This window comes from Squalius cephalus (genome assembly GCF_949319135.1).
Source record: "Squalius cephalus genome assembly, chromosome: 17".
Classification (NCBI taxonomy): Eukaryota; Metazoa; Chordata; class Actinopteri; order Cypriniformes; family Leuciscidae; genus Squalius; species Squalius cephalus.
The window spans coordinates 1,906,305-1,931,248 of NC_137138.1; the positions used below are offsets into that span (position 1 = coordinate 1,906,305).

Below are 24,944 nucleotides of genomic sequence, written 5' to 3' on the forward strand. Positions count from 1 at the left end.
CAGGAGATGCTGGTGTTTATGAGCTGCTCACGTTCTTTTATAGCCTGAATTAACTCCAGAAACACCAAACACAGATGCATTAAACATCATTTACATTTAATGCACATGCATCAGCAATCAGCCAAACTCCACAATATAAAACCATTTAAAAGCCACAAGTGTTATAGAAAGGAAAATGTGAATAGCCAGAAATACAGTGATATAATACTCAGATTTTGTCATACTGTACGTTTATCAAATTATGATTAAGCAGTAAGGGCTAAATAAAAACATCAGTAAAGACAAAACATTATAACTTTTACTACTGAAAACAAAATCATTACATGTTTATTTGCAGTTTCATTCCAGACACTGATGTTTGTGAATCAAAATAGCATTATATATCCATAGCCTATATATATAATAATTACAGGGCTCTCAAGTTTTGAAGACAGGCAAGAGTGACCCCCCCCCCCCCCATATTTTTTGGACGGGTCACGGGAGTGGGGGTGTTTCATTAATAATATTATTATTAGTGTTTTTGTTATTAATAATTGCTCAAATACAAAGTATTTATTCAATTTCTGAGAGAGAGAGAGAGATTATGACTGGTGCTGTTTATTGTAAGTGTTTGTTGCCTTTATGGACTGTTGCCTCCCACCTGCACTGTCTCCTCCTCTAATGGATCTACCCTTTTCTCCACCTTCTCTGGGCCAGCATCCTCTAACCTGGCCTTTTTAGGGGACTTTCCTCTCAGGGCGAATGAGAGGATGCTTATAATTGCTTTTTACCTGACATCTTTGAAAGACAGATGCAATGATTAATGCATCCATGGCCAGGATATAATTATAAAATATGACATGATTTTAAAAGGCGCAGCCAGGGGCCGGAGGGGGTCAGGTTTGGGGACCACACGATTTCATCTCTGCTCTTTGCGGATGATGTGGTCGTGTTGGCCTCATCAAACCAGGACCTCCAGCATGCACTGGGACGGTTTGCAGCCGAGTGTGAAGCGGCTGGGATGAGAATCAGCACCTCCAAATCCGAGGCCATGGTTCTCAGTCGGAAAAAGGTGGTTTGCCCGCTTCAGGTTGGTGGACAGTTCCTGCCTCAAGTGGAGGAGTTTAAGTATCTTGGGGTTTTGTTCACGAGTGAGGGAAGGATGGAACGGGAGATTGACAGACGGATCGGTGCAGCTTCTGCAGTAATGCGGTCGATGTACCGGTCTGTCGTGGTGAAGAAGGAGCTGAGCCGCAAGGCGAAGCTCTCGATTTACCGGTCAATCTATGTTCCTACTCTCACCTATGGTCATGAGCTTTGGGTCATGACCGAAAGGACAAGATCCCGGATACAAGCGGCCGAAATGAGCTTTCTCCGCAGGGTGGCTGGGCGATCCCTTAGAGATAGGGTGAGAAGCTCGGTCACTCGGGAGGAGCTCAGAGTAGAGCCGCTGCTCCTCCACATCGAGAGGGGTCAGCTGAGGTGGCTCGGGCATCTGTTCTGGATGCCTCCTGGACGCCTTCCCGGGAAGGTGTTCCGGGCGCGTCCCACTGGGAGGAGACCCCGGGGAAGACCTAGGACACGCTGGAGAGACTATGTCTCCCGGCTGGCCTGGGAACGCCTCGGTGTCCTCCCGGAAGTGCTGGAGGAAGTGTCGAGGGAGAGGGAAGTCTGGGCATCCCTGCTTAGACTGCTGCCCCCGCGACCCGGCCCCGGATAAGCGGTAGAAGATGGATGGATGGATGGATGATTTTAAAAGTGACCTACTGTACACTACAGGCCAAAAGTTTGGACACATTACTATGTTTAATGTTTTTGAAAGAAGTTTCTTCTGCTCATCAAGCCTGCATTTATTTGATCAAAATACAGACATTTTTTTTAAATATTGTGATATATTATTATAATTTCATATAATTGGTTTTCAATTTATTAAAATATAAATTATCATTTATTTCTGTGATGCAAAGCTGAATTTTCAGGATCATTACTCCAGTCTATCACATGATCAGAAATCATTCTAATATGAGGATTCATTATCAAAGTTGGAAACAGTTCTGCTGCTTAATATTTGTTCATAACCTGTGATACTTTTTTAGGATACTTTGATAAATAAAAAGTAAAAAAAATAATAATAATAAAAAAAAAAAGAAGCAAATGTTTTAATATACACTACTGGTCAGTATTTTTTTCTTTTTTTGAAATAAATCAATACTTTTATTCAGCAAGGATGTGTTAAATTAATAAAATGTGATAGTAAAGAAGACTTATACTATTAGAATTTGTTTTTTTATTAGGAATAAATGCAGTTATTTTTAATCTTTTATTCATCAAATATATTAGGCAGCAGAACTGTTTCCAACACTCATAATAAATCAGAATATTAGAGTGATTTCTAAAGGATCATGTGATCGACTGGATGTCATGTGACACTGAAGACTGGAGTAATGATGCTGAAAATTCAGCTTTGATCACAGAAATAAATGATAATTTAAAGTATAATAAATTGAAAACCAATTATTTTAAATTGTAATATATCACATTATTAAGTTTTTTTCTGTATTTTTGATCAAATAAATGCAGGCTTGATGAGCAGAAGAAACTTCTTTCAAAAACATAAAAAATAGTAATGTTTTCAAACTTTTAGCCAGTAGTGTATAACATCGACTATGTAATACACTTTCATTTATTTAGAGCTAATAAAATGATTAAGCCTATTTGGAGAGAGAGATGTTTATAATGTGACAATATGTCAGTCATTGTGTGATAACAAAAATATGACTAGGCCTAGACTACTTGTTCTGAGCAGGTGTTGTCTACTGTTGGCTAACTAAGTTACAGACACTCATGAAAAACTGATGCTAATTATCTGGGAAACATTCTCTAACAGCAGTCAAGTTGTCAATGTTTGTGTCAAACAAGCTGTGAATTTGTTGTAACATTAAAACAGGAGATCATCATGACTACTCTGTGCTCAAAGTGATGCTCGGAGCTTGAGAGGTTTCCTCTATGGGTGAACGAAACTTCGGAAGACGACGCTGTAGCAGAATCAAGTGAATAATTCCAGGATATGCTTTTTTTCATTGGTTGTTGCGTTAAATCTTACCCAGATACAATAGTGCTATTTTCTGATTGGCTATTGTGTAGCCCCTTTCTTTTTTTGATTGGCTGATAAGTGACAGGCTCGACTAAGAATTCCAGGGGAGACGGATTGATTCCTGCCGTTCCCATAGCGAGAGCGGCGCGCAAAGAGAAATGTTGGGCGCTGCGGCATATTAAATATATTATACATAGTTTTTTCTGCGTGAGAAATACAATGTGTGGCTGGAGTGCGTGACAAAAGACCGAAATGAGTGACTGTCACGCTCAATGCGTGACACTTGAGAGCCCTGTATTATATATATGCATGCATGCACGATTAACCATTAACCGATTGGATCATGACATGGGCACCACCTCCTCGTCCGTCTCTCCCCCCATTTCACAAAACTGAGTAAATAGAACGTTTAAAAAAAGCTAGCTAGCAACTCGCACTGTTTCATCCTGGACGCGATATCCTGGACGTGTGTGGAATGTGGATGCGTGCGACGGCTGCGACCGACAGACAGCACAGGCAGTTGCTAGGCGATATACGTTGAGCTTCCAATCAAATAAAAGTTTTGGACACAGGATTGGATGTACACAACCATGAAGAAAACACAGTCACATAGAAATACATTTTCACAAAAAAACGGGACAATTCGTGTCCCGGGAAAGAATCAGTGGCGTTTTCTTGCGGAGGCCAAGGGAAGCCAGGCTTCCTCACTTTTTCAGAATATAATCGTCATTTAATAAACACTTTTGTTCTCACAGTTTACGTAATCCTTCTGTCATCTCCTCATCGTCTCTCTTCATTCATTACTGAGCGTTTTATGATGTGTAAAACAGCGCCCCTATAAAAGTGACATGGTGAATGAGCGTTGAAAACATGGTACTGCACCCTGTGTCTGTGAGGAGGCCAGGCTGAGTTGGCATCCCTTGATAGAAAAAAAAAAGAATGATTAACCAATCAGGTGACGCTATTGTCACGACACTGCTCCCCTGTGATTGGTCAGGACAGTGTCAAGGGAAGCCATGAACTTGTTGGCATCAGGCCAATCACATCACGTTATCATCGTCAATGAATGAATGAATGAAATAGCGGAAGATTTGTGGATTTGTGTTGACATCTTGTTTAGCTAGTTAGCTAAAATTATTAATTGTAATTATGGAGGGTGGAGATTTGGAGTATTTGGTAAAAAAATCTTTTACTAAACTGCCTCTACAGCAGCAACTCAGTTTAAAGGAATACTCCACCGTATTTTCATATTAAACTATGTTATTCCCTTAACTAAGACGAGTTGATACATACCTCTCTCGTCTCAGTGCGTGCACTAAATCGCTCTGTCTTGCGCGAAACTTTTTTAGCACTTAGCTTAGCCCAGTTCATTCAATAGGTGCCAAGCAGAGAAGCAACAAAACACCTTGACGTTTTCCCTATTTAAATACAGTTACTCGAGTAGTGTAACTCGACCTAGGACGGTGACACAAAACAAAACGTTGCGCTTTTCTAAGCGTGTAAAATGGATAACTATATTGTATGGCGGAATACCATAGCAAGTGCTTGGAAGCACTTCGACTTCGGCGCAGTAATATCTTCACTCGTGAAAAATCCTCTCACCGGCTCCCGCTCCCTCTAGTGAAGATATTACTGCGCCCAAGTCGAAGTGCTTCCAAGCACTTGCTATGGTATTCCGCCATACAATATAGTTATCCATTTTACACGCTTAGAAAAGCGCAACGTTTTGTTTTGTGTCACCGTCCTAGGTCGAGTTACACTACTCGAGTAACTGTATTTAAATAGGGAAAACGTCAAGGTGTTTTGTTGCTTCTCTGCTTGGCACCTATTGAATGAACTGGGCTAAGCTAAGTGCTAAAAAAGTTTCGCGCAAGACAGAGCGATTTAGTGCACGCACTGAGACGAGAGAGGTATGTATCAACTCGTCTTAGTTAAGGGAATAACATAGTTTAATATGAAAATACGGTGGAGTATTCCTTTAAGAGGACTGACTGTGTGTGTGTGTGTGTGTGTGTGAGAGAGAGAGCGCGTCTGGTCTGAACTGCCCATTTAGCGATGTGTTATTTTTTTAATGTGATTATAGTTCGTTTCTTGCGTGCTTTGATTAAGCAGCATGTGAGTGCACTTTGTTGTTTATTGTTGTGATTGTTTGTGAATAACCGCTATTGTATATCCTTACATGAGCGTCACACCGATTTAAGGGTGTATTAAATGAAAAAGGTTATCTTCTTGTTGCTTACCGTTGGCGTTTCCTATCTGCGAATGTTTTAATAAAAAACACCATGAAAGATGTTTAAGAGGACTGACTGTGTGTGTGTGTGTGTGTGTGTGTGTGTGTGTGTGTGTGTGTGTGTGTGTGAGAGAGAGAGAGAGAGAGAGAGAGAGAGAGAGAGAGAGAGAGAGAGAGAGAGAGAGAGAGAGAGAGAGAGAGAGTCCGTGCTCGAGTGTAACAAGCGTAAGTCCCGGTAAGATGATGCTGGGCGCTCTAATAGTTCATCCAAATAGCAACATATAAATGGTAACGTATGATTTTCTGCCCCCACCCCTTAAAACACACAGCTTAGAGGTTGTGTCTTAATTGGCCTCCTCAAAAATTTTCCCCACGCCACGCCACTGGAAAGAATATACATTTTCCGGGACTGTCGCTCCAAAAAAGAGAACAATCCCTGGAAAACCGGGACGGGTGGCAAGGCTATGTAAGATGCAAACAGTGTCTTTCTTTATTGGGCTTCAATTAATAAATATCGCTTACAATTTGCTTCCTATGGTGTCATTCTTTCAAGTTCACAGAATAAAAATCTCAGTCCATACCTTGTAGATCCAGCTAGGGATGGCTGACGCGAAACAGTCGTTCCGAAGCTTTGCGACAGATGTTTCGAAACGCTGATCCGAAGCGTGATTCAAATTAAAACACCCATGTCACGTGACTATGGCCAAACGAAGCCTCGAAGTGTTTCACTAATAAGTGTTTCCGCCGAATCAGCGTTTAATTGACACGGTCGGGAACAGACCACACAATCGCACATCTGTATGAAAGTGAAATCCACGCATATTGACCTCGTGGGTTTTTGTGAGAGGAGTTTGATTTTGAGATAGCGGATTTTTGATGATATAGTGACATTTATAGTGCGATTTGATTAGTTATAGGCTATTTAGGCTTACATTTAAATTTACACAACACATTGACTGATAGGCTAGAGACAGAGTATAGTGACACATTAATAGATACATAGATAGATTATAGAAACATAGATACATAGATTTGGATAGATAGATAAAATGGAGGCTCCCCAGAAGAGATGCCGTACATCTGTGGTGTGGGAGCATTTCCGTTTAGAAACCCCAAATAAAGTGAGATGTGTGTATTGTGATCGGCAGCTAGTCATAGGCTACTGCAACAATACATCATCCACGATGTGCCATTTGAGGAGCACTCCTGCCATTTTACAGGGTGCAGAGGATCATTCCCCCTGTACCTGCTACTGACACTGCTGGGCCATCTCAGCAAGGTTTGCATTGTCTGAAATATAATTATAATTGAAATATAATTACAAACTTTTGGGACACTGTTTAGAAAGTCCATAGCCCTATGCCCTACAACCTAATGTCCCAATCACAACTGCCAATCATGTTAAAAATAGCATGTGAATATAATATAGGCCTAATATTGTGTGAATATACATTTTATAGGTCTACATATGAGACACACAGCTACAGCTGATGCCACAGTGGAAGTGAAAAAATACATCAACGATGCGTATTTGCCCAGAACTCATGATATACTAACTTACTGGAAAGAGAGAGCAGTAATCTTTCCTCATTTGTATGTCCTAGCTAAAAAAAATATCTTTGCATGCCAGCAACAAGTGTCAGAGAAATTAATATTTTTGATTAAAAATGTCTAAAAAAGTGAGACATTGTGGCTTGATTTCTTTTATTAAAGGTGCCGTAGAATGGATTATTTTATTATTTTATAATGTTTCCTGGGGTGCCCTTATAATGTTAGTATGTTTTTTAGATCAAAATTTGTTATAATTTAGAAATAAAAGGCATATTTCCTAGCCTGATTTCATTCCCTGAATTGAACACTCTGTTTGAAGGGGCGTGTCTGCTGTGAGACTTCAGTGTAAACGCCCTCTGCTGTGATTGGCTGACATGCTTGCATATGAAATATCTGGCATTACATGTAGAGCTATCTGGAAAACTATTACTATTACAGCTTTTATATGTTTTTACTATTACAGCTATCGGGATTAACGATTGAGACATAAACTCGCAACTGAAAGAAACAAGTAATAAAAAGCAAGCGGCAAGATGGCGGGTGCATGTGGCAGGAATGCACCCAGTGCTTTGAGTAAATCTCGAATTAAACCAGTAATATACACGGCTACAGATGGACAAGTAATAGTGGAGGATGTATTTTTAAACTTTCTCGCTATTAAGATGAAGACTTTGAACCAGGATGACATCATTTTATTGGCTGTGAATCACTTTGGGACGGAATGGATTGAGAACTCTAAAAAAGTTCTCTTTGATCTCTGCCCTAGTTCCTCTCAACGCTGTGTGGCACATAAGGGTCCGCAAAAAGATGTGAACAATGTCAAGAGCTGTTTAAAACTGCTTAACGAGGCAGGTGAAAACATACCTCGTTTTGTGTCACACTACCTAGACGATCTACCACCGGTTACTTTCAATAGCCTTGATATTTCCTGCCTGATTGGGAAAATTGAGCATTTAAGCTCGGATATCTCTGATATGAAACAGGCCATGTCTATGCAGACTAATATCTGTGAAGATCTTCGGCTTGTCACGGCAGGGATAAACCAACGAGTATGCGTGATTGAACAATCTGAACCTGGCGGAGGGGGGGACGTGCCCTTTTCCCGGTGTGACATGGAGCCGACCCGGAGTGGACTCCGGGAAGTGCGTCGTGTGTCCTCGGATTGTGGATGGCTTGAGCTGGGCAGAGCGAGTGGTGTGACGGCGACTGCCACCCGGTTTGGAGAGGAGGAGGCCCCGACTCAGAGTGGGCTGAGGGCTGTGCCGTTGACTGGGACGTTGGATCTGGATGTCGCTGTAGTGGATAGTGCGACGGAGGTGAACTCGGGGAACTTGGCTGTGTCGCCTGCATGGAGCCGTGTGGTGAAGGAGGGTCGCCGGCTGAAACATGTGAGTGAGGACGCGAATGCACAACCAAGACCCCGTCTAAATCAATCAAGAGGCAAGAAGCCATACGGTATTGTTGGAACTTGCCCTGAGGGGAATATACAAGCTGTGAAAACAAAGCGGGTGAGTGTTTATGCCACAAAGTTTTTGCCTGATCTTGACGCTGAGACACTGACTAATTATTTGAAGGAAAAACTCCATCATGATGTTACTTGCCAAAAGATGGACACTGCTCAGAATCGATATAGCTCCTTTAAAGTAACGGTTGAATGTGATAAGGTGGAAGAGGTATATGAGCCACAGATTTGGCCTCATGGAGTATTTGTACGTCGATTTTTTGAGCCACGCAAACCCAGGGCAAATGCAGGCCCAGTGGATGTAGTAACAACTAGTAGCTTAAGAAGGGTGTTGGCATCTGAGGCGCTTGCGTCTACGGCTTTGAAGTCATGAGAATGAACGATGTATCTTAGAGTACTGTCATATAACTCCAGAGGGCTGCGCTTGGGTCGGAATATGAGTGATAAAGCACAACGGATTGTTATTGACAAACTCTTGGAGAAAGCGGACATTCTATGTTTACAAGAGACGTTTTTATCCAAACAAGATCTAGATAAACTTAATTCCTTGCATGATGATTTCCATGGAGTTGGTGAATCCACAACTGACTTAAGTATGAGAATATTGCGTGGCAGAATACCTGGGGGTGTGGCCATTTTTTGGCATAAGAAATACGATCCTCTGATCACTGTGATTAGGCTAGAGGTAGACTGGTGTATCGCAATCAAAGTGGTGCATAATGAAAAGGTTTTTGTAATTCTGAACGTGTATACTCCATATGAATGCAGCCAAAATGAAGATGAATATATGAATAGGCTTGCTTTTATAAGTGCTTTTATCAAAGACAATGTATGTACAAGTATATTTATAATGGGGGATCTAAACGCTGATATATCTGATAATAATTCTTTGTTTGGCCAACAGCTAATCAGGTTCTGCCAGGATAGCAAGTTGGCTCTTTCCAGTCAAATACTATTGCCAGCAGAAAGCTTTACATATATCAGTGAGGCATGGAATACAACATCTTGGCTGGATCACTGTATATGTACAGCAGATGCTCACGATTCCATAGATAAACTTGAAATATTATATGACTTAGCTACAACAGATCACATACCAATTTCAATTATGTTAAATGTTGAAAGTTTACCTGAGATGACTAAATGTGAAAACTCCATAAATAGTGGAAAATTAGACTGGGCAAGACTCACAGTAAATGACCTTCGGAGATATAAATTATTGACAGAGGAAAAGCTGAGCAATATAAAAGTGCCTACTGAGACAATTGTGTGTGTTAATGCGGGTTGTAAGAATCCAAAGCATAACGAAAAGCTATGTAAGATGTATGATGCAATCGTGGACTGCTTAAATGATGCTAGTAGACCTTTCTGTCAAAAAAGGGTTAAAAAACATAATTTTAGGGCCGGATGGAATGAATTTGTTTCTGAATTACATCTGAAGGCCAGAGTTGCTTTTAAAAACTGGGTTTTGACAGGTAAAGCTAGGTATGGTCCAGAATTTGAGGAAAAGAAACTGGCAAATGCTAAATTCAAATATGCTCTGCGATATATAAAAAGGAATGAGCTGACCATGAGAGCAAACTCAATGGCTAAGAACTTGCAGCAAAATAATGGCTATGACTTTTGGCAAGAAGTTAAGGCTATCAACAACAGAAAAATACCACTGCCGACTTGTATTGATGGGGCTGTTGGAGCCGAGAATATTGTTAACCTGTGGAGAAAACATTATGAAGCTCTTTTTAATTGTGTTGCGAGGAATGAATTTGAAGTTGGTCATGTGTCGAATGAAGAAGATATGATTATTACACCTGATGAGGTTAAGTTCGCAATTGATAAACTCGCTGTGAATAAAGCATGCGGTCCTGATCGAATAACTGCTGAACATTTGAAACACGCTAGTTCAAGGGTTAATGTATTACTTGCTTTGTGTTTTTCAGGTTTTTTATCTCATGCTGTGTTACCTGATTCCATGACAACAGTATTACTATTGCCTGTTATTAAGGATAAAACTGGTAAAATAACTGCGACAGAAAACTACAGGCCAATTGCATTGGCAAGTGTGCTTTCTAAAATATTTGAGCAAATTCTCATGGATAGGATTAAAGAATATTTAATAACTACGGATAACCAATTTGGTTTTAAAAGTAAGCTTGGCACTGATCTATGCATATATTCATTAAAAGAAGTAGTTAGTAAGTATAATACTCATAATTCCACTGTTTTTATGTGTTTTTTAGACGCTTCCAAGGCGTTTGATCGAATAAATCATTCTAAGCTTTTTTTAAAATTACAAGAAAGAGGAGTTCCCCCTTATATTATAAGAATTTTACTCTTTTGGTATATACATCAAACCTTAAAAGTACAATGGGGTAATTCCGTTTCGGAACCGTTCTATATGACAAATGGGGTTCGGCAGGGTGGGCTATTGTCACCCCTTCTTTTTAATCTCTACATGGATGGTCTTTCTGTGGAGCTAAATGACTGTAAGACTGGATGTCTGATAGGTGATAGTATTTTTAATCATTTGATGTATGCGGATGATGTTGTCATTATGTCTCCGTATAGTGTAGGCCTACAACAATTGCTTCGAATTTGCTCAAATTATGGTAAGCAGCATGACATAAAATTTAATATTAAAAAGAGTGTAATCATGATTGTTAAAACCCAAGAGGACCAAAAGATTAACTTTCCTTCTTTATATCTAGATGATAAAGTTTTAAATGTAGTAACTAAAGTAAAGTACCTAGGCCACATCATTAAAGATGATTTAAACGATGATGATGATGTGCAGCGCCAGTGCTGTAAATTGTATGGGCAAGCCAATATGCTGGCTCGTAAGTTTTCTAGGTGTTCAGACGATGTGAAAATAACTCTATTCAGAGCATACTGTACTTCTTTCTATACAGCCCACCTGTGGTGTAAATATTCTAAAGCAAAGATGAGAAAGTTACAGGTAGCATATAATGATGCTCTTAGAATTTTACTTAAGGTCCCAAGGTGGTCAAGTGCAAGTCAAATGTTTGTGGCTAATGATATACCCATGTTGAATGCTGTCTTAAGGAAGTATATGTACAGTTTCATATGTCGGATGAATGATTCTAAAAATAGTATCATAAGAGACTTAAATAATATTGTGTTGAGTGAAACAAGGTATTTTTCCTGTTTCTGGAAGCATTGGAGAGAAAGCTTGTATGTATTTTAAATTTTGTATGTTGTTTTTGTCTATGGATGTTGTAAGTTATTTATATGGACCCATGGGTCTGAAATAAAGAATTAATAATAATAACGAATCATGAGAAGTTTTTTAAGTATTTAGATCTATTCCAGCATTGAGCAGATGACAGCCTGTTGATCGCGTGAATGAAGATCTTATCACTGCAACGCGATCTACTGATGCATAAACAGTGTTGAACGACTTTGAGAGAAAGATTATCTGTCTGAACTTGAACAATTACACATCAGAAATTCACATAACCCACTGGTTCTCCAGAGGCTCGGATGAAGGAGCTAAAAAAATACTTTTGTGTTCATTTGTACATCCAAACACTGAGCAACTGCCATGCTTCGTTCGCTCGTTTGCAAGCCACGATGTCTCTCGAGGAAAAAACAATATCGCGCTGGATCTAGATAACACAGTGTAAATTATCGTTAATAAAATCACTACTTACCGCTTGCGGGAATATAACGTTAGTTGAAATCGCCCCCTTCGTCCGTTTGAGACGCCAAGAGAAGCCTGGCTGCTTGATATTGTTCCAGGTTAGAAAAACAGTCCGTGGTGAAACGGGCAGAGCAACTAACAACTTCGAATTAAACTGTAGCGGTATCAGATTATAGATAGATTATAGATAGATCTGCCATGTTCCCTATGATCCTCCTCCTGCTTGTTTCTTCACCTGCAGAACTTCTGATGATTCGGCTGCGCAGTTCCGCCTGGCATTGAACATGGGCTGGCATATGCAAATTTTTAGAGGCGTACATATTAATGATCCCAACTGTTGCGTCACAGTTGGTGTTATGTGGAGATTCGCCTGTTTTTCAGGGGTGTTTTTCAAAAACGAGATTTAAATAAGAAAGGGAAAACTATGGTGTTTGAGACTCACTGTATGCCATTTCCATGTACTGAACTCTTGTTATTTAACTATGCCAAGATAAATTCAATTTCACATTCTAGGGCACTCTAGACACACTCTAGACACACTCACACACTCGTGACGTCACGTAATACGCAATTACGTTGAAAAGGTCACGCTTGAAAAATGTCCTGTCCTGAAGAAAATGTTCTTTTTGGCTTTTTAATATTAAAGCACCCAGGATACGCACACGAAATGGGCATTTTAAACGATAAACTGACACAAATACATTTGAAAATGTGTATATGGTCCTTCTTCCGCACATTTGTAAACACGTCAAACTTGACCTTTTCAACGTAATTGCGTATTACGTGACGTCACGAACGCGCATCACAGAACAGAGCAAGGCGAACATTTGTGCTTATAAAACTTTAACTTTTTTATTTATTTTTGAAATGACCGATCATTTCGCTAGATAAGACCCTTATTCATCGTCTGGTATCGCTTAAAGCCCTTTGAAGCTGCACTGAAACTGTCATTTGGACCTTGAACCGTTTGGGTCCCATTGGAATCCATAATATGGGGAAAAATCCTGGAATGTTTTCCTCAAAAGCCTTAATTTCTTTTCGACTGAAGAAAGAAAGACATGGACATCTTGGGTGACATGGGGGTGAGTAAATTATCAGCAAAAGTTTTTTTAAAAGTGAACTTCTCCTTTAATGGCAACTTATTACATTTTATTTCAACTTAATATATGATATATTTGAAATTAATTACACTTAATGTGCATTAAATGCGCCGAAAAGATGGCATTTAATTCACACTTAAGTGTATATATTTAAAGTATATTATTTATGTAATAAGTACATTTTATAAAAGTACACTTAAGTGCACTTTTTTTCACAAGGGTAGTGAGTACACTGAAAAAAACTACTTGTAAGATTTACTTAATAAATTCCTCATAACAATTTGCACAAGTATATTTTAAGTAAATTTTACTGCTATAATATCAAGTACAACTTACGTGTCATTATCAAGTAAAATCTACTTAGTATTGAATGTAACGCTTATGAAGAAATTAAGTAAAAATTACCTATTTACATTTCATTTAGAAGCTATATTTATTAAAAGTAATTAAGTAAAGTTTATTTATTGTTTTATAATTAGGAAGCTTGCTTTTATGAAATTATGAAGTAAATCTTACCATTTAATGAAGTAAATAAGTAGATTTTATTTAAGTTTTTTGCTTTCATTTACTTAGTTTTATGAAATTATAATACTCCCTATAATTATGTAAACATTGCTAATTTCTTTTTTATAAATAATCATGAACATAAATAAATGAACATTTTCTCTATATTTTTCACAAATCACACAACTAAAATACAATTAAACAGTTTATTTTTCAGTCATCAAAATTTTACAAATGTTCTTCATTCATTCACAGTCATCTCTTGACACAGGTGCATTCAGTAAAACTTCAAAATCATACTGTAACCCTTGTTTTAAACATAAAAATGTATGTAAAAAAAATTCATGCAAAAAATTCAACATTCAAAACAGCACTCTGAAATAGTGAACTTTAAAGGGATACTCCACTTTTTTTGGAAATAGGCTCATTTTACAGCTCCCCCAGAGTTTAACAGTTGAGTTTTACCGTTTTCGAATCCATTCAGCCGATCTCCGGGTCTGGCGGTCCCACTTTTAGCATAGCTTAGCATAGATCATTGAATCGGACAAGACCATTAGCATCTCTCTCAAAAAAATGAACAAAGAGTTTCAATATTTTTCCTATTTAAAACTTGACTCTTCTGTAGTTACATCGTGTACTAAGACCGACGGAAAATGAAAAGTTGTGATTTTCTAGGCTGATATGGCTAGGAACTATACTCTCATTCCTGCGTAATAATCAAGAAACTTTGCTGCCGTACCATGAGTCCAGCAGGCGTAATGATATGAGTCCAGCAGGCGTAATGATATGAGTCCAGCAGGCGTAATGATATGACGCAGCGCCTGAAAATAGTCCCCAGCTCTGTAGCCTATTATCAGGCGGCAAGCGCTGCGTCATATCATTACGCCTGCTGGACTCATATCATTACGCCTGCTGGACTCATATCATTACGCCTGCTGGACTCATGGTACGGCAGCAAAGTTTCTTGATTATTACGCAGGAATGAGAGTATAGTTCCTAGCCATATCAGCCTAGAAAATCACAACTTTTCATTTTCCGTCGGTCTTAGTGCACAATGTAACTACAGAAGAGTCAAGGTTTAAATAGGAAAAATATTGAAACTCTTTGGTCATTTTTTTGAGAGAGATGCTAATGGTCTCGTCCGATTCAATGATCTATGCTAAGCTATGCTAAAAGTGGGACCGCCAGACTCGGAGATCGGCTGAATGGATTCGAAAGCGGTAAAACTCAACTGTTAAACTCTGGGGGAGCTGTAAAATGAGCCTATTTCCAAAAAAGTGGAGTATCCCTTTAAAGAATACCATTAAAACTTCATCAACAGCTAAATGTTTAAACAGTTCTATCATACCATAGCATTTAATACAACTTCATCTTCAATCTTTGAACTTTTGGGGAGAGTTTAAGAAGGATGGATACATCGATTGGATCCATCAGCACCATGGACAACCAGTATTTTAATGATGTGCTGAGTGACATCACTGCAGCTGTCCTCCTGCATACAGTTTAGAAGAAAAATTATAATTCTTTTGAGAAACAAAAATAAAATTGCTGGAATTATTTGAAGTGACTTCATTATCACAACAGAATGAACACATACACAAACTAAATTACTATTATTTTGTGATTAAAGCACTATTATTACTGTTTAATACATTAAAGCTGCTTTAAAGCAATCTATATTGTATAAAAAGCTATATAAATAAACACAACATGTGCGTGCATGTATGAGAAATACATTAAGTTCATCTTATTTCCAAAAATGTGAACAAGCACAATTTTGATCAAACACACCTGACTCAGTTTGTCCAGAAATGGCCTCAGTTTGGTCCCCAAATTGTACTAATTCCTCCTTGATCTAATGGGACAAAATGATTCAAGAGTACAACAGCAGAAATGTGGTTAAATAGTCTGATGCAGGGAGCAAGGGTTAATTCTGTAACGTTATACACAAATGACATGCTTGTAATAAAGAAAAGTATATTATGCCCTATTGCGTAATAACAAATAACTTTGTCACAAAACATACCTAAAAATGTTATTTCTTTAATTAATCTGGATAAAAATAAAAGATTATTATATGAATTAAGGGGTTTGATTGATTACATGAAGATTTGTGATTCTGTAATTTTGTTATACTGTTCTTTAGTCAAGGTTAGACAACCAATTAATATTTATAATAAGTACCCACTAAACGGTAGCATTCTGCCATTTATTTAAATGTCTAAAACTGTTAATAAGAAAAATAGTAATAAACACAAATAAACATTATTTTATGGTTATTTTAATAAAACATAATGACACAATTATGATTGGCAGTATCAATATAAGCTCAGGTAAAGCTCAGCTAGCACGATCATGGGATAACGTTAGCTGTATGCTATGCTATTGTCTAAGCTAACTAAAAAACACTAACAACAAGAAATGTTTAATTTCACAATCTATAGCTTCGGTTAAATACTAGTATATGAAATGTATACATTAAAATACATTAATGACTCGTTATAGCGTAGTGCAAACGTCTTCTATAATAAAGTGGTTTTGTATGATTTGTAAGCAGGCACTAAAGCGATTACCCATAAACCTGCTTTGAACCAATTGGATTGCTTGGGTCCTAAGCTCAGACTCATCTCTTCAGTCGGACTCGTTTGTTCACCACACCGGGTCCAGATTTTGAAATAATAGACCGGTCCGGGTCGGTTCGGTGTTGCACATTACGGGTCTCTTTGAGTTCGGGCACGAATTGTTGGACCCGTGTAGATCTCTACAGTTCATCAGCAGAGCAACAGCAGGAGAATCTGAGAAATGCACTGTTCATGAGACTATAATCTGGTGATGATGATGATGAAGATGATGATGATAGTGATGATGATGATGATGATGAAGATGAAGATGATGATGAAGATGATGATGATGATGATGATGATGATGATGAAGATGATGATGATGATGATGATGATGATGAAGATGATGATGATGATGATGATGTTCAGGTCTTCAGCTGCTGATGGATGTCAGTGATGAAGATGATGATGATGATGATGATGAACATGATGAAGGGTTTGATGAGAATATCTCCTCAGTTTTGACACCAGAATCAAACTTTACAGGCTCGTCTGGATCACAGGAGACTAGAAATCACAAATATATATCAGATTATCCTCATATATATGGATTATGTTCTCAATTTAAAACAGACTAAAATGTGATGAAAGATTAAATTAAGTTCAGTAATGATCAAACACTCACAGCGTGGCTTTAGGTCCTTCATACTGTCACATCTCACAAGTCTCTGTCCTCTTTCCTCTGGTGATTCACTGGTGTGTGTCTCATTTCTGTCCTCCATTTTTCTCTCAGTCTTCTTGTTTTCTGCTGATCTGTGATTTCTGCTGATTTTCTTTCTCCTCTTCATTTGAATCTGTTCAATCACACAGACAGAGTTTCATTAAAGCGATATAACATCATATCACGAGACATCAGATCAACTCCTGATCAACATCTGCATGAGCTCAGTGTTATTACAGCATCTCAGATTAACTCTACAATATTCACAATAATCAATGACAATGACAAATGACAAATATAGAAATGTGAGTTTATGTGTGAGTCCTGATCATAAACATCTTTCTCTTCTCACCTCATGTTTGATCATATTTGATTCATCAGAACGACACTTTACAGCTCCGACTGGATCAACAGAGACTGGAAATGAAGAAAACAACCCGTTATCATCATAATTATAATACAGAGACTGAACTGATGATATAGACTCAGATAATACATTCACTCGTGCTGTATAATGTTATGTGTGTCAGCTATTAAAGCCCTTCATGCAAAACACATAAAAAATAATTCAAACTTGGTTTCACATTTAATTATACTGATATTAGTCTATATATATATATATATCCTCAGTAAAGTAGGCTTGAATGAATAATTAAAATATGCATTTAGAAACATGTTCCTCACCTGAGAAGAAGAGAGATGACTATAAAGATAAAGTCATGCTGTGAGAGTCCTAGTGTCAACAGTAGATACACAGAGAACACACTGAATACAGAGTCTTCTCCGCTCTTTTAGACAGGCAGACAGGAACACATACAGGGGCGGAGTCAGAACAGAGAGTTTCAGTTACTGCTTATATAGTATACTTGAGAACGGGCGGAGTCAACACGAGAACACGTGCTCTGTGGTTTGACATGCTGTGACTGTCCTTGTCTGGTACAGGAAGTGAGTGCTTTGAAACAATAATAACACAATGTGGTTGCAGTGGTTTCAGGAACATGACATGCATCTCAGTAACACCTCTTTAGCATGACCTGTAACCTGTTACAGACCCACATTTGACACACAATAACACTTTACATTCAAACACAAGCTCTTCTTTCTGCTCAATCTTTATCAGCAGGAAATATTTACACATCATAGTAAAGTTGTAAGTTGTTACATGTATTAATCAGTTTTCATAATAGATTCATGTATCTTGTGACAAACAACATCTCTCGGGTTTACAGAGTAAAGGATGTGCTGATGTGTTCTGACACCCTGTGACTGTCTTGAAGCCCATGGTACAGGAAAGGTATGCATTGACGGATTTGTTTTACAGCCGGCAATAAATGGTGTGGTTGCAGTGGTTTCCCACAGAGCAGAGCAGAGACATAATCTGCATCTCAGTACCACAGGAACCTCTTTAGCATGACCTCTAACCTGATAATAGAAACAGGAAAATAAGTCTTTGCTGCACAACAATTCTACATTTCATAGGAGCACTGAAAAAAACTACTTGTAAGATTTACTTAATAAAATCCTCGTAACAATTTGCACAAGTATATTTTAAGTAAATTTTACTGCTATAATATCAAGTACAACTTACGTGTCATTATCAAGTAAAATCTACTTAGTATTGAACGTAACGCTCATGAAGAAATTAAGTAAAAATTACCTATTTACATGTCATTTAGAAGCTATATTTATTAAAAGTAATTAAGTAAAGTTTATTTATTGTTTTATAATTAGGAAGTTTGCTTTTATGAAATTATGAAGTAAATCTTACCATTTAATGAAGTAAATAAGTAGATTTTATTTAAGTTTTTTTGTTTTCATTTACTTAGTTTTATGAAATTATAATACTCCCTATAATTATGTAAACATTGCTAATTTCTTTTTTATAAATAATCATGAACATAAATAAATGAACATTTTCTCTATATTTTTCACAAATCACACAACTAAAATACAATTAAACAGTTTATTTTTCAGTCATCAAAAAATGTTCTTCATTCATTCACAGTCATCTCTTGACACAGGTGCATTCAGTTAAACTTCAAAATTATACTGTAACCCTTGTTTTAAACATAAAAATGTATTTTAAAAAAAATTCATGCGAAACATTCAACATTCAAAACAGCACTCTGAAATAGTGAACTTTAAAGGGATACTCCACTTTTTTTGGAAATAGGCTCATTTTACAACTCCCCCAGAGTTAAACAGTTGAGTTTTACCGTTTTCGAATCCATTCAGCCGATCTCCGGGTCTGGGGGTCCCACTTTTAGCATAGCTTAGCATAGATCATTGAATCGGACAAGACCCATAGCATCTCTCTCAAAAAAATGACCAAAGAGTTTCAATATTTTTCCTAAAATACAATATTTTTCCTAAAATCGCAACTTTACATTTTCCGTCAGTCTTAGTACACGATGTAACTACAGAAGAGTCAAGTTTTAAATAGGAAAAATATTGAAACTCTTTGGTCGTTTTTTTGAGAGAGATGCTAATGGTCTTGTCCGATTCAATGATCTATGCTAAGCTATGCTAAAAGTGGTACCGCCAGACCCGGAGATCGGCTGAATGGATTCGAAAACGGTAAAACTCAACTGTTTAACTCTGGGGGAGTTGTAAAATGAGCCTATTTCCAAAAAAAGTGGAGTATCCCTTTAAAGAATACCATTAAAACTTTAATGTATTATAAATTCATCAACAGCTAAATGTTTAAACAGTTCTATCATACCATAGCATTTAATACAACTTCATCTTCAATCTTTGAACTTTTGGGGAGAGTTTAAAGGAGAACTCCGGTCAATTTTAACATTGAGCTCATTTTTTTGTAAATTTGGAGTGCTGTCAATACAGAGAACAACGACAAAAATCTGTGTTGCCTACACCGTGTTATTCTCTTTTTAAAATTTGCACCCTGTTGACTTCAATGGGGCAAGTTTTAAACCTGCTTTTAGCCTCTTAACATCCTTGATGTGTCATTACAAGTGCACAGCCAATGTGAGTGATTCCTTTAGAGTGAACGCGGTGAATCTGACTGCAGTAGATGTGAAAGATATGAATAAAAATGATGTTATTTCAGCCAGGGCTCATACCTGTATTTACATCCTGTTTTCGGTCGAAGCCCACAGTAATCGATTGTCGAGTTCACGCGCATAGGTTTAGTACGTACGATCATGCGCCCGAACTCGACAATCGACTACTGTGGACTTCAACGGAAAACAGGATGTAAATACAGGTATGAGCGCTGGCTGAAATAACATCATTTTTATTCATATCTTTCACATCTACTGCAGTCAGATCCACTCGTGTTCACTCTAAAGGAATCCCTCACATTGGCTGTGCACTTGTAATGACACATCAAGGATGTTAAGAGGCTAAAAGCAGGTTTAAAACTTGCCCCATTTAAGTCAACAGGGTGCAAATTTTAAAAAGAGAATAACACGGTGTAGGCAACACAGATTTTTGTCGTTGTTCTCTGTACTGACAGCACTCCAAATTTACAAAAAAATGAGCTCAATGTTAAAATTGACCGGAGTTCTCCTTTAAGAAGGGTGGATACATCGATTGGATCCATCAGCACCATGGACAACCAGTATTTTAATGATGTGCTGAGTGACGTCACTGCAGCTGTCCTCCTGCATACAGTTTAGAAGAAAAATTATAATTCTTTTGAGAAACAAAAATAGAATTGCTGGAATTATTTGAAGTGACTTCATTATCACAACAGAATGAACACATACACAAACTAAATTACTATTCTTTTGTGATTAAAGCACTATTTTTACTGTTTAATACAGTAAAGCTGTTTAAAGCAATCTATATTGTATAAAAAGCTATATAAATAAACACAACATGTGCGTGCATGTATAAGAAATACATTAAGTTCATCTTATTTCCAAAAATGTGAACAAGCACAATTTTGATCAAACACACCTGACTCAGTTTGTCCAGAAATGGCCTCAGTTTGGTCCCCAAATTGTAGTGATTCTCCTGAATTCCTCCTTGATCTAATGTGACAAAATGATTCAAGAGTACAACAGCAGAAATGTGGTTAAATAGTCTGATGCAGGGAGCAAGGGTTAATTCTGTAACGTTATCAATAGTGATAGACTGTAGATATCAATAGTGTAATGAACAATCCAGAGTGATTGAAAAATTCTACCTTTGTGTAACGTTCACATACCTTCCTGAGCAATATTCAGTAAGAAAATTCAAACTTTTCCATAGTCAACAGTATAACGTTAACGTTAACTAGTTACTAAAGAAAAGCGGTTCATGTTAATTTTAAGGCCTAATGTTAGCAAGCTAGCAGTTACAACGGTAAAGATTTTCTAATAATTTCCAATCAGTTCGAAATTTTTACACGAAAAACAGTGCTTTGTGAATCTACAGACCTATGTTTTATTAAATGTAAAACAGAAAGACAAACTTACCTTAAACACGACAAACAGCAGTCACGCAGCAGCTCGCCAATCCGTCTGACCCAAAGTGGCAGTTAGACTGTCTTGTCCAAACATGCATGTGCGGATTCAAACGCGCTATACTTTTCGATTAAAATTTACTTAAAATGACTATGTTTATGTGAAGTGACTATAAAACGTTTAAATATTACAAGCAAATACATAATAAGATTTACTCTTTCCAACCAGTTAATTTATTACATGAATTAAATGTGTAGGTATTTAAAATTTTACTCAGAAAATTCTAGTTCTCATTGAATTTTAATTTTATAAAGTAAAAATTATGATGGTTAATTAAATATATATTACTATACCAAAAAGTTCGTTTTTACAGTGAGTAATTGAACAAACTTAAGGATTAAAGTAAGTCTATGAACTTTGAACACCAACTTTATTTTAACTTATCACAGAATATTTCTCAGTCTTTATTGTTCCCAAACAACCTCTTCTGTTCTTAAATGTCAGGTTGTCATCTAGTGTGTGTGTGTGTGTGTGTGTGTGTGTGTGTGTGTGTGTATCAGAGAACCTCACATGAGGAGGATCATATTTAACATGGAAAACACAATACTGTCACACCAGATGAACATGCAGTATTTCACTGATAACTGACATACAGAGAATTTTAGATTCAGAACAAAAAAACTACACAACTATATGAAAATATAACAGCATTTACACACTTACACTATTTACACTTATTCCAAAGCCTAATAAACGGACACAGTTGATTCTCCCGCTGGTTTGTTCTCGAGGAAGATTTAAGGTCTGGAAACATTATTTCATCATGTTCTGTTATGAATGAAGATGCTGTCCAGATCTCCAGAGTCCAGAAGAAACTTTATAAAGAGACACATGCCGTGTTCATCTTCATCTTCATCAATATTCACTGAAATATAAATAAATTAAAGCTGCAAGCAGCATTTATCAGGGTTCAAGCAGTTAAGGCCTTTAAGGCCTTTAAGCACAAAAGCATCAAAAGTTATTAAGTTTTATTTTGCAAGTATGTAACCACTGACATAATAGATGGAAAAGACCATTTACAGCCAATACAGGCAATGTACCATAGGAAATATATGGTTTTAAAACTTTTTAACAGTTATAGCGCCACCTATCGTCCGATCTCCATAAAATGTGGCATGCTTGTTAATTATGTTATATCACATATGCTCATCAATTTTTGTGAAGCAAATGCAAAAGTTCAACTTTTTTTCGATAATTATTGATCTAGAGAGTCCAGAGAATTGTCCTAGACTGGTCTGGTTAATTGTAAGGATTTGTAAAACGCATCGTTCAGGACAAACCGTAAGGCCTAGAGACTTGAAACCTGGCCAGATGGTAGGCCTCAATTTTGGGGACAACCTATCAGTGTATGACCCCAATTGGCCCATAGGTGGCGCTACAGCAACCAAAAGTACAAAATCGCTCATAACTCTTAGACCGTTTGTCCCAGGATCAGGTGTCTTACACCACTGTGATCCCTGGCTCAAGGCGGACCAAATGGCTATCCAAAATGAGCATATGTTCAACTTCAGTTCAACTTTTTTTTGATAATTATTGATCTAGAGAGTCCAGAGAATTGTCCTAGACTGGTTTGGTTCCGATCGGGCCAAAAACCAGGGACTAGTTCGCAAAAGTAGGTTTTGGAGAAAATTCGACATAGCAGAACATTTTTCTTGCCTAAATCGATTTTGGAGATAGCCATTTGGTCCGCCTTGAGCCACGGATCTAAGAGTTATGAGCGATTTTGTACTTTTGGTTGCTGTAGCGCCATCTATGGGCCATTCGGGGTCATACTCTGATAGGTTGTCCCCAAAATTGAGGCCTACCATCTGGCCAGGTTTCAAGTCTCTAGGCCTTACGGTTTGTCCTGCGCGATGCGTTTTACGAATCCTTACAATTACAATAGGGTTTCAGCATTTCATGCTTGAACCCCTAAATATTGATCATCTGGGGCCGTATTCACAAATCATTTTATCTTACCACTAGGAGTACTCCTAAATCGCAAGAGAGAACATTTAAGAGAGTTTTCTCTTAAAAGTTATTCACAACGCCTTTCAGACCTACTCTTAGTAAAGAAAAATGACAACTCCTAAACTAAGAGTGAGTCTTCGTTGCTATGGATGACGTCATTACTCATGCACGAGCTTGACTGAAGTGACCACCTTGATTGGCTGATGATTGTAACGCGGGAATGATTCAAACCCCTCCCCTACGATGATGAGTGACAGGTGACAGGTCTGAGAATGCGTGCGCTACACAAGTAGTGCGAAGGACGGAAGATGATGAATAACTGAATAAATAGCCTAAATGAATAAAGAGTAAGGCAAAACAAATAGCCTAGTAGCCTAATGAAACATATGGATTGATGCAATATCTTTGCAACATTATTGAATTAATCTGTCACTATATGCCTCTGCCTACGTTTGCAAAGAGAAGAACATTTTAATTTGATTCACAATGAAACGTTACAATTAGTTTACATGCAATGAGTAGCCTAGCTTTGGTTGTTGTTGGTGGCGGCGTTATTGCATCCCTAGTTATGCCTACAATGCAGAATTGTTCCCTCGCGATTGGAAGCTCCTGTAGCCGCCGCATACGCATTTCAGAACATCACAACGTGAAATGCCACAAAAAGCGGTTTGTGAAGGTCTTAGTGAGTTAGGAGTCCTCTCGACTTCTTTTAAGCTGTCCCAGGCTTAGGTGCTACTTTTAGGGCTAAAATGCTTCGTGAATTACTCTTACCCTTACGAAAAAAAAAGTATACTTCAAGTTCATTTTATGAAGTATACTTGAGTAATGTTCAAGTATATTTTTAAGTATACTTTATGTAGTAAGTATACTAATGTCAATATGTACTAGTAGTAAACTTGTAAGTGTACTATTTTAATACCGCTTGGGACTAAATTGGCCCACTTGAAGTATATAAAAGTATATGTTTAAGTGTAACAGTAGTAAACTTTAAGTGCACAACTAGTTCATAATTATGTTTCTCATTTGTACTGCAAGTGAACTTATGAGTGTACTAGTAGTTTACTATTTTAATACTTGTAGCAACTTTGAAGTATACTCTCAGTAAACTATATTTTAGTAGTTTTATACTACAAGTTTTCTTTAAGTGAACTTAACATTATACTTATAGTTTACTATTTATATAAATTTTTTGCACTTGCAGTAGGCCTACAGTACTGTGCTCAAATGTTATTTTTTATATTTGAAAAATACCTTTAACTGTACTTTAATTTTAAAAACATTTTATTAGCTTCATGCATAATTTTTATCAACACTTGAATGTTGGTAAATTTCATAAAGAAAGGCAACATTTTAAACAAAATAGTTGAGAAAATCTCATTTTTGTCAAAGACTACACGCCTTGATCAGATTCAGAACGATGATCAAACACAGACAGAGTAAATCGAGTCCGACACCCCCACAGCTTCAGTTGTTTTCTCTTCATGGGTTAGGCCTACGCTTCATTTCATTTAGAAACATTAAGTAGTTTTGATTTACAAGCTGTTTGATGATCACATTATTTTACATTTGAGTGAGCAATCTTCTATCACTTGTTTCAGCTTCTTCTTCTCCTGTGTTTTGTTCAGGAGATTCTGCACTAGAAGATGTCATATAGCGCCCCCT

At 37.5% G+C, this 24,944-nt stretch overlaps 1 protein-coding gene across 1 annotated transcript in view; it reads right to left on the minus strand.

Annotated features, from left to right (window-relative positions):
• Nucleotides 1–16,314: 16,314 nt before the first annotated feature.
• Nucleotides 16,315–24,944, minus strand: part of LOC307144486 (uncharacterized protein) — a 79,904-nt gene continuing 71,274 nt past the window's right edge. Inside the window, exons 2-4 of the mRNA XM_079846887.1 lie at nt 17,213–17,277; nt 16,825–16,993; nt 16,315–16,706 (exon numbers count right to left, since the gene is read on the minus strand). Coding sequence (XP_079703013.1) covers nt 16,573–16,706; nt 16,825–16,993; nt 17,213–17,227 — 318 coding nt within the window. The 5' untranslated portion in view covers nt 17,228–17,277 and the 3' untranslated portion in view covers nt 16,315–16,572. The remainder of the gene's footprint in view (nt 16,707–16,824; nt 16,994–17,212; nt 17,278–24,944) is intronic.